This window comes from Asparagus officinalis, chromosome 2 (assembly GCF_001876935.1).
Source record: "Asparagus officinalis chromosome 2, Aspof.V1, whole genome shotgun sequence".
Lineage (NCBI taxonomy): Eukaryota > Viridiplantae > Streptophyta > Magnoliopsida > Asparagales > Asparagaceae > Asparagus > Asparagus officinalis.
The window spans coordinates 19,157,185-19,173,154 of NC_033795.1; the positions used below are offsets into that span (position 1 = coordinate 19,157,185).

At 37.6% G+C, this 15,970-nt stretch overlaps 1 protein-coding gene across 1 annotated transcript in view; it reads right to left on the minus strand.

The window, feature by feature from the left end:
- Positions 7,071–15,970, minus strand: part of LOC109830446 (ATP-dependent RNA helicase DBP3) — a 17,171-nt gene continuing 8,271 nt past the window's right edge. The window contains exons 4-7 of the mRNA XM_020397697.1: positions 12,782–12,881; positions 11,030–11,284; positions 7,617–7,789; positions 7,071–7,487 (exon numbers count right to left, since the gene is read on the minus strand). Of these exons, the coding sequence (XP_020253286.1) occupies positions 7,220–7,487; positions 7,617–7,789; positions 11,030–11,284; positions 12,782–12,881 (796 nt within the window). The 3' untranslated portion in view covers positions 7,071–7,219. The remainder of the gene's footprint in view (positions 7,488–7,616; positions 7,790–11,029; positions 11,285–12,781; positions 12,882–15,970) is intronic.

Sequence of the window (15,970 nt, forward strand, 5' to 3'; positions counted from 1 at the left end):
ACAGGTCACTAGTGCGAGTCTGGAAGATACATAAACAATCACATCCGATCACATGAACCAAGACTTCTCTATCCCAACTCTTCTCGCTGTTGGCCTTCTTGTTTTGATGATGTTTAATAAATAATTTATCACTAATGTTATTTGTCTAGTATTTGTGTTTTCTTATTTATTATAGACAAACAACGTAGTTGGAGGATGGATGGAATAGCGCTTCAACAATGATATTAAATGGAGGTTGGCGGAATTATGGAGTGAAGCAGCATACAATTCAAGTTAAAGATCAAGTTCAAGCTTCATCCGCAAAGTGTACCAAGTCAAGCTTATTGAAGATCAAGATCTAGCTTGGGTAACTTAGTTTAGGTTTTATATTATGTGTGTTAAATACGTTAAGCTCAATATCTATACACACATATTTATTGGTTTCTTCGTATATATATATATATATATATATATATATACATAAGTTTTGGTTTCTATGCATATATATAGTTATATATATACATACATGTGTTTTTGAGTTTTCATGTTTATAAATATGAAATCACATGTTTCATATTTATTATTGTGTTTTAGTATATATTGCATAGAATATGCAATTTTATGAAAATATTGTTTTCTCAGTTTATGGACTTAACAATAATCATATACATATTTTATTAAGTCTATATAATCATTGTGCAAAGTTTCAAAATATGGTTTAGCCAAAATGTCAAAATTCACATGTTTATATTTTCATGTTTTGGCCTATTTTGTAAAATGATGATATTTTTCATTTGGGAAGTCCTTTTTAGAAACTAGTCATTGTAACATGTTTATTATCATGTCTACAATCATTTCCCAAAGTTTTACATTTTTTGGAATTTATTTGATATTTTTAAATAGTGTTTTAAAATTAGAAAAAACAGGTTTCAGACTTCATTTTCTGTAGTATCAGTTTTCGGTCGACCGCACCAGTCGACCGCTCATATGTTCAGTCGACAGTGGACAGCAGAGAGTTTGTCGGTCGACCGGTGCGGTCAACCGAGAGCTCAAAATTTCCATCGGTCGACCGCACCGGTCGACCGAAGAAGTCTCAGCTCGATTCTCAGATTGGGATCTGGATCGCGGTCGACCGCGAGATCTTTCGGTCGACCACCGCTCAGTCTGACTCTCTCCAATGGCTATTTTGTTACCGTTGCCTGGGTTGTTTCTGTCATTTGGTTTGGGGTTTTTGGCTGAGGTTTTGGAGGCTATAAATACCCTCTTTGATCTCAGTTTCTAAACTAAGAAAAGAAGTTTTTAAGAAGTTTTTAAACAAGGGTTTAAGCTTTGTTTAGTTTGGTTTAAGTTTGTTTTGGGTTTGCTGTTACAAAGAGGAGTTTACATCAACTATTGAAGAGTTCATCTTCAACATTTCATTATCCTCTCTTTGTGTTTTTAGAGAAGTTTCCTTAACTCTATTTCCTAGCATTTCTACTATTGTATTTCATATCAATCTTATTGCTAGTTCTTATTGAGTTAAGTTTTTCATTTTTATCTCATTGTTACACATACCCACTTGAGCTTATTGTATTTGCTTACATAGTATATTAGGGTTGTGAGAGATTGTAACATTGAGTTGTGCTTTCATTGTGTTCTCATCCATAGTTGAGAACAATCAATTATTGTATTGAGCCTTATTGTGAGATTCACTTTGTAATACACTTGTACACCGAGTGAGGAGTGTGTGGTGAGAGTCAGGGATCATCCCAAGAGGAATGGCGTCGGTTGACGAGCCTAGTGAGAGGTTGTAACCGAGCACTTGAGGGAGACACGGCTAGGGCCAACACTTTAGAAAACCGATTGTGAGGAGTGACGTTGATCGGTGAGCGTTGAAAACCGATACTGTGAGGTGTAAACGTTATTCGGGTGAACGTAGAAAACCCGGTTGTGATAGTGGATTTCTCCCCGGTAGTGGGGAGCGGAGACGTAGGACGGAAGGTCCGAACTCCGTGATCATATTTTGTGTTTGAGTGTGCTTTGGCGTTTATGTATACTTGTGTTTATATTTCTTGTTGCCATTGTCATTAGCTCATTATTTATATGATCCACTATCTAGTTCATATTGTTTACCCCTTGTGTTAGTTTTATATCCTTGCATATACATATATCATATTGTATATCTCTTTGATAGGATATATCATCTTGTGTTAGTTTATATATCCTTACATATATATATTCATCATATAGGATATATCTCATTGTTCATATTGCTTATCCTAGCTTATATAGTTGTTATATTTCATACTTGCTAGGATAACTTGTTAATTTATTTTTATTGGCATATAATCGGATTAGATTAGCATAAGACCCTAATCACTCCCCTCTAGGGTCTAACACTCGCTTATCTAAGTCAACAATCATAACCTGAACTAGATCTCTGGTCTACCTCCTAAATTCAGTCAACGCACACACACACACATGTCACTAAGTCTTGTTCATGACGCACAAAGCCACTAAGTCATGAACTACTAATGGTTCTCAATTACAACAAGAAAATAATAAATGCAACTGATCATGTATAATAATACCATGACATGTCAAATACATTAAAATAAGAATTAAAAAGCATGAACAATAACTATGAACAGTACGGTGTGTGTGTACAGCAGCAGTGAGCAGATCAGGATAATTCATTTTTCAAAATAAATTTCCTTTAAATTATTTATTATTATAATTATTCAAAACTAACCCCCTTTTTTTACCAAAAAATTTCTTTTAAATTATTTCTAATCTTTTAAAAACATAAATTTATTTATTTAAAATAACCCTTTTACAAAATAATTCCTCTTAATTTAACTCTCTCTAAAAATAATAATTCTAAACTACTCTTTAAAAATATTCGTTTTGATTATTTCTTTTCTATATGAACAGTAACCTTTCCTATTTTTGAAATTATTTCTTTTTATTTAATATCGTTCATCAAACAATCCTACCAAGAATATTACAATGTAAATATACAACAACATAAACGAAACACAGTCTAATATATGCATATACTTAATTAATTCATAACTAATCAAAAATTGTAGTGAATAACAATTAGGAAAACCGGATCTTGTCTCGGGTTTCTGTCGAATGAATCGACGCTGACGTGCGAGACTACAGCGAGTGTCAGTGTTGGGGGCACTGGCGTGGATTGTTGGCGGAGGCTCCAAGGGCGGCGGTTAGGGATTGAAGGCGGTGGAGGAAGAGAGGAGACGACGGTAGGGCTGATGGTGGCGGTTGTCGGGCTCGAGGAAGAAGAAGAAGGGGGAGGAGCGGGTGGCGGTGATGGCGGGTGTCAAGAAGAGGGAGGCGACGACGACGTCGCCTTCCACGACCTAACCAGGGTCTTATCATTTTCAGTGGCCATGACGAAAGTGAGAGAGAAGGAGAAGTTGAGAGATAGAGGGGGGGGGGGGAGAGAGAGAGAGAGAGAGAGAGAGAGAGAGAGAGAGAGATGAAGAGAGAGAGTGTGTGTGTGTGTGAGATGGTGAGCTGGAGAGAATAATTGAGAGAGATAGAGAGAGGGGGAATAATGTGATGAGGATGGTGAATGAATGAGGGATGAGCAGTGAGACAGGGGGAAGTGCAGAGATTGAGTAAAATGAGGAAGTGGGGTAGGGATTTGAGGTGAGTTGTCGGAATTGGAGCGAGGGAGAGAATATATGAGAGAGAAAACGATAGAAGAGAGGGAAATGGAGGTAATTAAGGGAATAATCAGGGGATAATTAGGGGAATAATTAGTGAGGGGATTAAGGAGAAAATTTGGGAGAAAAAATAAGGATAAAATCAGTGTAAAATATATAATAACAATAATAAGAATTTAAATATTAATTTAAAAAGTTTTTACTATAATAATTAAATTTATAATTAAAAAACTATATAAAAGCGGATTTTTAAATCATAGAAAATTCTAGAAAATTCTAGAAAATTAAGAAAATATCAACACTCTATTAAAAATAATAATTAAATATTTTAAAATATTAGAAAAATTATTTTAAACTAGTATTAAAAATTCATGGTCATTATACGGAGTTGGGTTCTCCGGTTGTTCCTCCGACGATTAAGTCAGTAATATGCTTGAGTGGAGAAGTAACCGAACTATAGAAGTTCTTAAGCACGGTGGGTAGAGATGAAGATCTTACCTTATTGTTAAAAATAGTGCCCCTATTTATAGTGGTAATAGAGGGGTAGGATGGTAACTTTAGCCGTGTATGGACTGGCGGCCAATTCAGCATCTACTTTATAGGTATCGGCTGACGAGTGGATCTTTAGCCGTGTATGGACTGGCGGCCAATTCAGCATCTACTTTATAGGTATCGGCTGACGAGTGGATGAGATGTCACTTTCGTGTTTAATGCGAAGTGACTCGAGGCGTACAGTGCCGACGTTATCCGATGTGTCATAAAGACTATTGGGGGTAGAGAAATGATGGCGCTTATTATGCATTTAATGCATTTATGGCGAGGTGATTGGTTGCCAGTACGCGAGAGGGGGCTCGAGGTTCGAGGTAGTCGTCACATTTCTATTCATTTGGTAGAAGGTCGAGAAGTACCGTCTTTTGAGTCGCCTTTGTGAGATATCGGTCGAGTAGAAGTCGCCTAGCCTGGAGTCGACATATAGCGCCTCTTGAGTCGTCCTCGCAAGCTATCGGCGTGTCGAGTCGCTTGAGTACTTGAAGAGCTGGCTCGATCATGCATAATTTGGGATACTCGTCGGCTATTAATTGAAGATTACTTTTTAGTATTAAAACGGCTATAACAATATGCATTTAACCCTTTTCTTAATGTACTTGTAGTTACCTTTGAGTGAGTGAGGGATGGAGGACTACAAGAAGGGTTGGGCATAGATAGCGTCGACCCTCAGGCTGACCCGACCCAGCCCGTCATGGATCACGACTCGGCCCGACCCACTGGCCCGATCCAACCTATGATATACACAGTCCCAGTCCTGGGATTAGAGAAACAGGCCCGGATCACGCCCGACTTGGCCCACGTCCCCACGTCCGACCCGCCCCAGCTCATGATATATTTTTTTTGTTGGACTAGTTATTCTTTTAGTCCTTTTGGGTTTGCAACTAGCAGGCCCTTTGGGTCTGAAACTAGCTGCTAACAAAGCTAAAAGTCATAGATATTTGGCTCATGGGCCTTTTGACCCACTGAGAAATAAAGCAGTGATCTTTAAACTCGTTGTTGTCTACCTAGATGGATAAAAAAGTTTAATACTAGTTTAAAAATAGTTTAATATGAGTTTAGATTACAAAAAAATAAATTAGAAATAATTTTATAATTGTAAATACAATCTTAATATAATTAAAAGGTAAAAAAGTAGAAAAAATTTGGATGAAAAGCCCATAGGCCGGCCCATGACCCAGATGCCACGTGCCCGGTTAGACCTGACCCCCACCTTGGCAAGTCATGAGCCGGGCTGGGTCCAGTCCTAGACTCGGGATCAGAGAAGTAGACTGGTCTTGAACCCGACGAGCTAGGCCACGGGCCTGAACCGGCCCGGCCCACGCCCAGCCCTAACTACAAGGGCTCTATCTGTGCTTGACCCTTTTCTTAGGGGTTCTTTATTTTTAATTTTTTTTTTGGAGGGGGTAGGGGAGGAGGGATTTTTGCGGCGTGTAGATACCTGTAGCTATCAGATTACTACAGTAATACATCAAAAAGAAGTTTTGTTTTTTTTTTTTTTTTTGGGGGGGGGCGGGGGGGCGCAAAGTGCGTCTAGTGAATTGTGATATTGATAAAAGCTAAGTTGATAGCCTCTTATTATTCCGAGCAAGAGGAGATGTTTTGAGAGTGTTTTACTATAACTGTCATGCTGAGGTGGACCAATCAATCATGTATTACTATAGCAATCCCATGACTTACATGAAAAAAGCCAAACGGACCCTTAATGTACTTGAATGTACCTTCGAGTGAGCAAGGGAGGAAGATTCATGTATTGTTTTCATGGAGTTATGAGTAACAATTTAACATTTGAACTTTAATAACCAATAACATATTGTTACAATCACATTTTTATAGGTTATCTCAATACATTCAAATTTATTCCTTAAATATTGATTTTCAAGTGGCATGGTTGAAGTTTTCTTTTTTAGTGGGAGGGACCAGACAGGAGAGTGTTCGCATCCAGAAAGAAGAGAGAGGAAGGGTTCTTTCCTTCTCCACTTAAATTGTAAAAAAAAATGAAGAGACCACTATATTTATCATAGTCGTTGATTTGTATAGTGAATGGTCATTATTCATTCTGTATCTAATACTCACCACACTCTTATGATATACTAGTGATCTCTCAATTATCTTTTTTTAAATATATTAGATTTTTTTTAAATATATTAGAGAGGATCTGAATCCTTTCAAATAAACCCTCACCACCCAAAACACCACCCACCCCAATTGTTTCCGATTAGGGTTTGTTTGGCTCATTTCTAGAAAACCTAAAAAGAGGAAATCAGTAATAAATAAATTAAAAAATCCAAAGAGGCTTCAAGCGATTTCCTTCCCAAAAGCTTTGAAATGGACTCCTTAGATTTGAGTCACATGAATCAATGAGAGGATGCCACGTCATTTTCTCTTGTGGTTTCAAAGTGTTTAAACGAACTAAAGCAAGAAAATTTTGTTGGAATAGAAATGATCATAAAATCTAAGCTTTTCCCATAAATTTTGGCAAACCGAACAGCCCCTTGACGTCACAGAAGGCACTTAACTTTATCTTTATATTTGTTGATATTAGTTCCTCTTCAAATCACCTCCACATTTTTGCCCAGCTTACAACTGTTTCCTCAGTTCAGGTAAATCATCTCCACCTTCAATTGTTTCTGATCAATAAGCCACTGAAGACACCCAACAGTAAGTCAGTAACATTTTCGAGTTGTGGCACACCAATACACAGAAATTGAATAGAGCCCCGTCATGCTGCAGTACATGCCTACACTTGTAAAAGCCACTGATCCACATTTAACGAAACACCGCAATATTATGGAAAGTTGAAGTCCAGATAGTATAAACTAGAATGCTATGCAACTCAACAAAGGTAGAATAAAAAAGAAACAATATAGTGGATAACGACGCAAACTAAAGACTGAGATATCTCATAAACAGAATTCATTACAGTTGTGATTGTATAAAATTATGAAGGAAAAAAAAAAGTCCACTAACTTACAATTTGATATGAACGCGACTTACAATCGGGTTAGCACTTCATGAATTTGCTATGACGAGTCAAAACTTTTCAGGCTCTCAGGCACTGCCTGATCACATTGTTCGAGTACCTTGATCAAAGGTTGAGCCAAAGAGGCATCTGATTTAGAAAAGAGACAATGCACTGCTCCAGCAATACAGTAGCGTGCCATGTTTTTGAGAATTGCAACGTAGACCTCAGTTGACGGGCATTCTAGAAAAATGACAATTTCAAATTCCTCAACATCCAATCCGACAATGCTATCCATATCCTTTAGTGACATGATTATAACCTTCTCCCTGGGGAAAAAAATTCAATCCAGATTAAGAAAGATAGGCGCTATGAAACTAACGAAGAAAGCATTTATTCAGTTAGTGAAAGACAATTGAAAGTAGTATGAGGAACTAATTCAACATCTACATACTAACCCATTTGTCATATGTAGACCATCAGTTAGCGGCTCAGTTGACGAGCCATAACCTTCGGCTTTAAGCTTAGATGCCAAGAGCTGCACATTGCTAGCACTGCCAGCTACAAGCAAAACCTTAAAATGCTGAGGGTGGTTTTGGTCAACAAACGCTTGACTAAGAATTTGTGAGGCCTGCAGTTTCAAGATCATACAGCTACCAATAAACATATACAGGATTTTCAATAACCAGAGAACTTCAAATTTAATGCAGTATTTCTTCTTATCTTGAAACTCTTAACTCCCATCTAAGAACTCATCAACTGAGCCTTTTTCTCATAAAAGAATGCAGTTGGCGGACTCCGAAGAAATCTTACAAGTCAGATATCAACAATAGCCAACCAAATTGAGATGGTGAGCAAAACATCATCCAAGGAGAATATGGGAATGTTGTTCATTGTCAGGGAAATAATGTTTGCCAAATGTGGATGGATTGGGAGGGGAGAGATTGAGTTCAAGTGAAACTTTCTCAATATTCCAATATCATCCTTAGAGAAAAAAAAAATATGTAGATGTATTTTTCCTTCAAAAAGGGTACATTAGTCATGTAGTTTCCCTCCCCTTCCATTTCTACTCTAAAACAAATGTAGATTGGAGTGTACCCTCTCATCCCCTTCTTGTCTATCCAGACGCAACTAATTCTATTTCATCCCTACCACTACCACCCCCTCCATTTCTACTCTAAAACAAATGTAGATTGGAGTGTACCCTCTCATCCCCTTCTTGTCTATCCAGACACAACTAATTCTATTTCATCCCTTCCACTACCACCCCCTCCCCTTGGGTATACTTGAATCATTCGCTGCCCTTACACATTAATAAATGTAGATTGTAATGGACGTAGATGTCGGTATAGCGTATCCAACACAGGAACCTTAGAAATACAAGGACGCAACTATATCTCAGAAATGTGCATGTGGATATGTATCTAGATATGTCTATAGCAAGTAAGCAACAGATATTTTGTCAGTTTAAATAAATAACTTTGTGTTTGTTAATGTCTACAGAGAAGACGAGTGCTGTCACAAGCAACTGCATTCATCTCTGAGCAGTGCCAGAGTCAGAAATTTTGTTTGGATTACGTGTGGGGGCAGGTGGTTGATGATAAAATGGTTGTAGTGTTTGATTTGGCACTAAACTTTAGTTGAAAGATCTAAATTTTCCATATATTACATCCATAAATTCAAGCACCTGCTGTGCATTGGTGTAGCGATTAGAATTTCTTCTTACCTGACAAAATATTCTAGTTGTGATGTTGTCATAAACATTCCTGGTCTCCAAAAGGCAGATTATTAGATTTTGTTTTTCATGCAATTTTTCAGATAGATTATAGTTTACGATTGTAGTTGAGTTCTCATCATGGCTGATTACTAAAAGCAATTTAACTACATTATGTAAAAACATAAGTTTAGTTCCAATGAACATGTATTTATTTAAAACAAATTAGAAGGGTTTAACTTCAAGTTAGGCCTTAGGACTAGCGCGCATATTTTGCAGGCTCAATGTTTCTTTGTTTCTGTTTCTTTCTTGTAACTCAATAAAGCACTCCAAACCTGTACATTGAATCCAGAATAGGGTATTTTACATGGAAACTAGTTTTTTTTTTTTTTTTGTAATACAATGTGTTGCATGGTAATTGGTATTAATATATTTTCCAGGGAAGCTAGAGTTTTCTATTGGGCTATTTCAGATGACATTATGTTGTCAGGTCCCGTACAGGTATTATTCCAAACGTCTGGATTAAACTTTTACACTTAAACGTTCAGAAACAATAGTGAGTACACTGTACCTAAGAGGATCTAACCGCGTTGGTAAGCTGTCTATGAGTAGTACTCTAATGTCTTAGGTTTGACTCTCCTAGGAAGCACCCACAAGAATTTAGTTTCCTGGAATACCCGAAGCCGGGTGTTGGGGGTGCCCCTAAGCCACGCTCGGGTGTTTGAAGTTTGATACCCGTGGTCCGAAGGATCACGGGAAGTTGCCTCATCAAACCGGAAAAAAAGAAAGTGAGTACACTGTGCTGATTGCAAGTCCAAGTTACTTCTCCACCTTTTGTGCATAATTGAGGATCCATGAAAACGAATATTTGCCAGAGATAAGATATTGAATCAAATAAGATACTTAATCAAATCTTTATTGCCAGAGATAAGGTGAGGTTGTAATAGTAACATCGCAATCTGACCAATCTTAAATGATTTTTAAAGGGCAATGACCATTACATAGCTTTCCTCCTGAATTTTTGGGACTAGCCACATGAAATCTTATTTTATATTGCGTTTCTGTTAAGGGAACGAGAAATTACTAAGTTAACCACTATTATATCCTTCTTAATTGCTTCAACCAAGTTCTCTTATGCATAACTATCATCCTCCTTGCTTCATTAATCATACATAATCTTATCACTTGTCCTAAATGATGCATTCCGTGTCCTCCATGCATGTGACCAAACCATGTCCTCAGTATAAGAAACCTCTAGCTTCTTATGAATGTACTTATTTCCTATCCTAACTTTTAATGCATATCCACACGTTGCAGTCAATTTTTGCACTAGTTTCTTAATTGCAATATTTTGATCCATAAAATATTGTTAGTCTTATAGCTGTGTCAGACTTTTACTTTCAATTCCATAGATATTTCTATGATTCACATGACTGCAAAAGCATTCAACCATTCTAATTTCCTTAGTAGTTACTAATATATCTTAAAAATCTTTTGAAACACATATATACCTACTAAACAATGTTTCACATGACTGCAAAAGCATTCAACCATTCTAATTTCCTTGCTAGTTACTAATATATCTTAAAAATCTTTTGAAACACATATATACCTACTAGACAATGTTTTTCTTCAACGCACTAAATGGTCTTAATGAGGACCATATTGAAATCTTTTATTAAAGAAATGAAATACACATGTAAACTACCATCTCTTTTTCTTTTATATATCTTCAAAAAGTTTAGGAAGGCACTTGCAATCGTTTTTAAGGAGGGTTCTGCACGCAATAAAGAAAATCTTGAATGACAGCGAAGACAAATTTTTTGTTCCGGTCCAAGCAGTGCATGGTAGATTAGAAGGTTTTGATTCAACTTTTGTTTTTGGCGTGTTATGTGAACGCTTATGTTCATATCTATATGAAAATGCATGCATATATTTATGTATGTAACTTTACTATCTCTTATGTGTTTTTATCTTGCACATTATAAGTGTATGTAAAGATGGTTGACATCTTGATTTCCATATTCATTGTTACCATTAAAAAAACTTCACCAATTCAACATTTTGTGGATACTGGTATGTCAGCAGAGAAATAAGAATAGTAAAAGATATGAAGAGACCAGTAACAAAAAGTGACAGCAACAAAAGACAAAGTACCTTTGACATCTTTTCATCTTCTGACGAACAAACATGTAAATGTTGTGATACGAATGCGCTTTTACAAACTGCAGAGTCATCAAGGGATAATCTACAAACTGGTCCATTCAGGAGCTGCTGCAATAGTGATTTCGAAGTTCCTTTGCAGAAGTCACTAAAAACTACCATCTGAGGTTCTCGAGATATACTCTCCTTGATTAATTTCACCTTATCAGAAAATCCAAATTCTACCAAGCTTTTCAGGCCATCAAGAACCTGTAGTAAAAGAGATGCATTATCAGCTAACTTTGAAAAAAACATAGGAACTCTTATAACTTAGAGCTCAAATTCATGAGGCTTAATGGAATTGAAAGCTGATCACAGAAATTCAACATGGCACTTGTATGGAAGAGAAGTTGAAATTCATCACCGCAAGCAAAAGTTTGCTAAATGAACATCCTGCAGTGTTATTCTATAGAAAAAGGGAAAAGGTTATATAACTGACTGAACTGTGATAAGCTACATAAGTCAGAAATTTGCAGAAATTAGGTTATATAATTGACGGAATTCTGATAAGTTACATATGTCAGAAATTTGCAGAAAATTTATTGTATACCTCAACTTCCATATGATATGCATAATATGTTCAGTTTCTAAACCATGCAGTCCTTGTCTCAGTCTCTGAACTGTATCATATTTCTAACAATCACATGGACGCTGGTGACAAGTGTTTGTGCATCCTTGTCCATATGACACAAGAACCTTCAGAAAACCCCACATGATCAACATCTACATTTTTTACAGTTCTACATGTCAATGACTCAATATATGTACCTATGTGCCTCAAGAATAGCCAATTTTAGCAACTGAACCATAGTCCAATAGTATATATATGTTACCTTTCTTCTTATGTAATATACGGTTGACATTTTGCATATAAAACCCTCCAATTATGCAGTGTAGTCATTGGAATGTCAGGACCCAGGAAGTGTTCTTGGCTACCCAATGTTCACAGTCATTCCAGGCAACACTGGATGCTACAGTACTTACATCTTCAGCAATATAGAGGAGAAAAAAGAAAAGAAAAAAAAGGAAATCGACAGCTGGTCTTTAATTGGCAGTCCATCTTGATTTATTAGATATAAAGGACTCCAGATATGTGTAGTTGGCTTCAAGTCATTGCCTCAGCTGCCTACAGTCATACATGCAGCAAGCTGAAAATAGACAGCTGTCTTGTGTAGATTTAGGGGAGAAAAACTCAAGTCGATGACATGTGCATCTCTTGTCAACAAGCATTCATCGGATACATGAATTGAATTTTATACGACATAAACTAGTGCAACCACAATCAGCCTGGGCATAAAAATCAAGCATGAACTGAAAATACCACAACATTCTAAAACAGAACCAATTATAATTGAAACTCCATATCATGATTTCATTTTTACCATATGCATGAATTGGATAAAAGGCTATTTTTTCGTGTCTACTTTTATGCTTGTTCTCTGTCAGTAAATCGTGCCATGCCATGTTTTTTCACAACAATAAATCATAATTGTATGGGACTGAATCTCATTCACCTCTTGCATCCCAAAAGTCTTAGGCTATATTGTGGACAAATTCATTAATCAAGAGGCTTAAATGAGTTATATATGCCAAAAGTAAAGAAAAGAATTCAAAAGACTTCAGGCATTTAGTCAAAGGAGGGCAACTAATAAAATCTATCTGCGCTACATGAGCGCCTGAAGTTGATATCAGACGACAATTTATTACCAATAGTGAAGCACTAGATACGTCAATGGCCTTCAGTTGAACAAGCTCAAGCAGCCTATCTGGAGTCGATACAAGGAATTCAGGTTCACAACTCTTTAATCTGCACAAAAAGAAGCATGCTACAGGTTAAGAGTCAGAAGCTCATAAAAATGGAAGTGATACATTCTTACATACTCCAACACAAACTATTTTTCTCCATCCAACTATTAAATTAAAAACTACCATATCATTTTTGCAGTCAAAATCCCAATCCTCAATATTCTATCAACCAAGACCTGATCTTTCCACCTAACTAGTCCATCTAATAGTCTCATTTTCACTTCAATTTTTCTCATCTTATCCTTCATAAAAGATGCAGCCATTCCACGTTGATTTCTTTCCATTCATCCAGGTAATCATTCTTAATTAGCTACAAACACATTTCGTCAACATGTTTAGTAACATGCTATGAAGCACGGACACGGACACGGCGACACGGACACGACACGGACACGGACACGGATACGGCAAAACCCCAAAAAATAGGATACGGCGACACGGCTAGATTTTTTAATTTTCACTACTTTCATCTTGAGCATATAAAATACAAGAGAATAAAGTTCAATTTGCAACTAGTTCAATGACTACAAAATACTAAGTTACTAACATTGCAAAAATATAAAAATTACACTCAAAAGCATATCTTAAAATAAAGTTTTCAAGTTGAAACATCAAAAAGATCTTAAAATAAAGTTTTCAAGTTGAAACATCAAAAAGATTATTCTATGGATTCAACTCTTTCATCCTCATTAAACACAATGGCCTCCATCGTGGGCTCGTCAAGAGAAAGGGCAGCAACATCGTGGGCTCGTCAGAAAATCATACAGCAGCAGCAAAACAGTATAAAAAAGAATAATTAATAACAGTTAATACGGTAATAAAGCATCAAAATAGCAAATAAACAGAGATTATCATCCTAATTACCCAATTGCAGCAGAACAGAAAAAAAAAACAAGGTTTAAACCAACCATCAGCAGTTAACTATGAGAATACCAAACTAAACACCCCAAACAGTGAGGCATCCAACAGTGGGAAAAATGACAAAACAGTAAACAGTAAGAAACTCTTATAAAATTAAAAATAAACGTAGTGGGGGGCAGAGGTCTTTTGAAACTATTATAAAATTAAAAATAAACGTAGTGGAGGGCAGGGGCGTTTTGAATCTCGTGTGCGATTTTTTCGAGAGAGAGAGAGGGAGAACAGTGGATGGCGGGTTGAATGAGGCGTTCGTGGGGGGTTTTTTGTGAAAGGGGAAAGTTTGTGGGTTTTTTGTGGTGAGAGTGTGAAAGAGATAAATGAGGGAGAGAAAGAGATAAGAAAGAGAGAGAAAGAGAGAACCAGAGGGAAAGGGATGAGCGAGAGCGAGAGCGAGAGCGAGAGCGGAGTCGGAGAGAGGGGGGGAGAGAGAGAGAGAGAGAGAGGGACTGACCTTGGAGCTGACGACGACGACGACGACGAAGGAAGCTGACGATGACGACGACGACGAGGAGGAGGAGGAGACTAAGAGCTGGCGGCGCCTCTTCACTTCGCAAGAGCCCTTTCGACTTCAATCGGGTAAGTTTTCTCACGACTAGGTTAGGGTTTGGGTTTCTGTTTGAAATTGGGTTTCGGGTTTGGTTTCGGGTTTGGGTTTCAAAATCTGGTTTCGCCGTGTCGCCCTTAACTTCGCCGTGTCGCCCTCAACTTCGCCGTGTCGACTAGCGCTGACCGTGTCGACGCCGGTTGACGCCGTGTCCGACGCGGTGCGAACGCGTGTCGAACGCGCTGTCCGTCCCCGACAAGCGTCGGACACGGGGACGGGGGGGTTTTTCACGGAGTCGGTGCTTCTTAGGTAACATGGTGAGCAAGGTTATTGATAGCGGATAGCGTCGCATCTGCGTGCGTGAACTACCGCTAAGGCTATTTGGGGCTATTGCGGTAAAATAGCGGCAAATAACGCATAGTCAAATAGCAGTTAAATATAAAAATATATAAATATTCTTAGTAATAAGAAAAATTATAAAAAAAATCTAAAAATTCTGCAAATGCATATTTAATGCCTAAGCATGAAATATATGTGTAACTGAAGAGATGAACTTTTAGAAAATGAATAATTGAAACAGAAAGCATATATAGCATTTTCATTCACAAGCATTTTCATTAAGCATATAAACTATAAAATGAATATTTATGAGTTCGAGTTCAAAATCACGAGTCATAGCCTGCTATAAGTTACTACTATAGATAAAATTTTCAAGATCTTGGTCAGTCTATTGATCTACCATTGTCCCTGAGTGGAGTAGCCATAGGTCTTGGAGCTGCTGTCCTGCCCCAGGCTTAGTTCAATCTCATTCTAGTTATCCTGTATTAGAACCCTAATATTTCTTCTCCTATCTAATACCCAAGTTATGTACATTCCAGCCGATAGTGCTAACCTCCAAATGAGCTAGCTAGACTAGATTCATTTGTTTCATGTTATTAATTAAAATTGATTAATAATATATTATCTCAATCAGGAGGGTATCATGATAGTTAATTAAGTTGGAACATCCTCTGTTTATGTTGAAACGGAAAAGGGGACAATAAAAGGAAATGAGAACTTTTGGGTGGTCTTGAGTGAAAAAGGAAATACAGTTCATTTATGTTGCAAGTGTTTAGATAGCAAAACAAATTAAGTCTCAGGTGTGTGTAGATAGAAGGAGCAGGAGCTTGCAAAATTAGTAAATTAATTTTTTCTCTGTTGCGGGCCCAAGCCCAAGAGAGATAGCCACAGGAGGGAGAGACGAAAGTAGAGGCGACTTCGAAGACTGGAGGGGGAGGCGGTTTCAGAGACTGGAGACGGAGGCGAAGGGCAAAGACCGGAGGTGGAGGTGGAGGCGGAGATGAGAGGGAGGCGAAAGAGATAAGAAGAGGCGGCTAGGGCTTGGGTCGGGATTCAGAGGCGAGAGAGAGAGAGGGGTTATTATGCATTCGGGTCGGTTTCGGGCTCGGGTCGGGTTCGAGTAGAAAAATTAACAATAATAAATAGCCCTATTTAGCGGCTAAAAGCGCTTTTTAAGCGTTAAACAGCGCTTTTACTCGTTATTAGCCGTTTTTCGAATGAAAAGTGGTTTTCCCCGCCTTGACACCCCGCGAGCATGGTAAGCGGAGTGGTTCACCATCGCTTCCGTG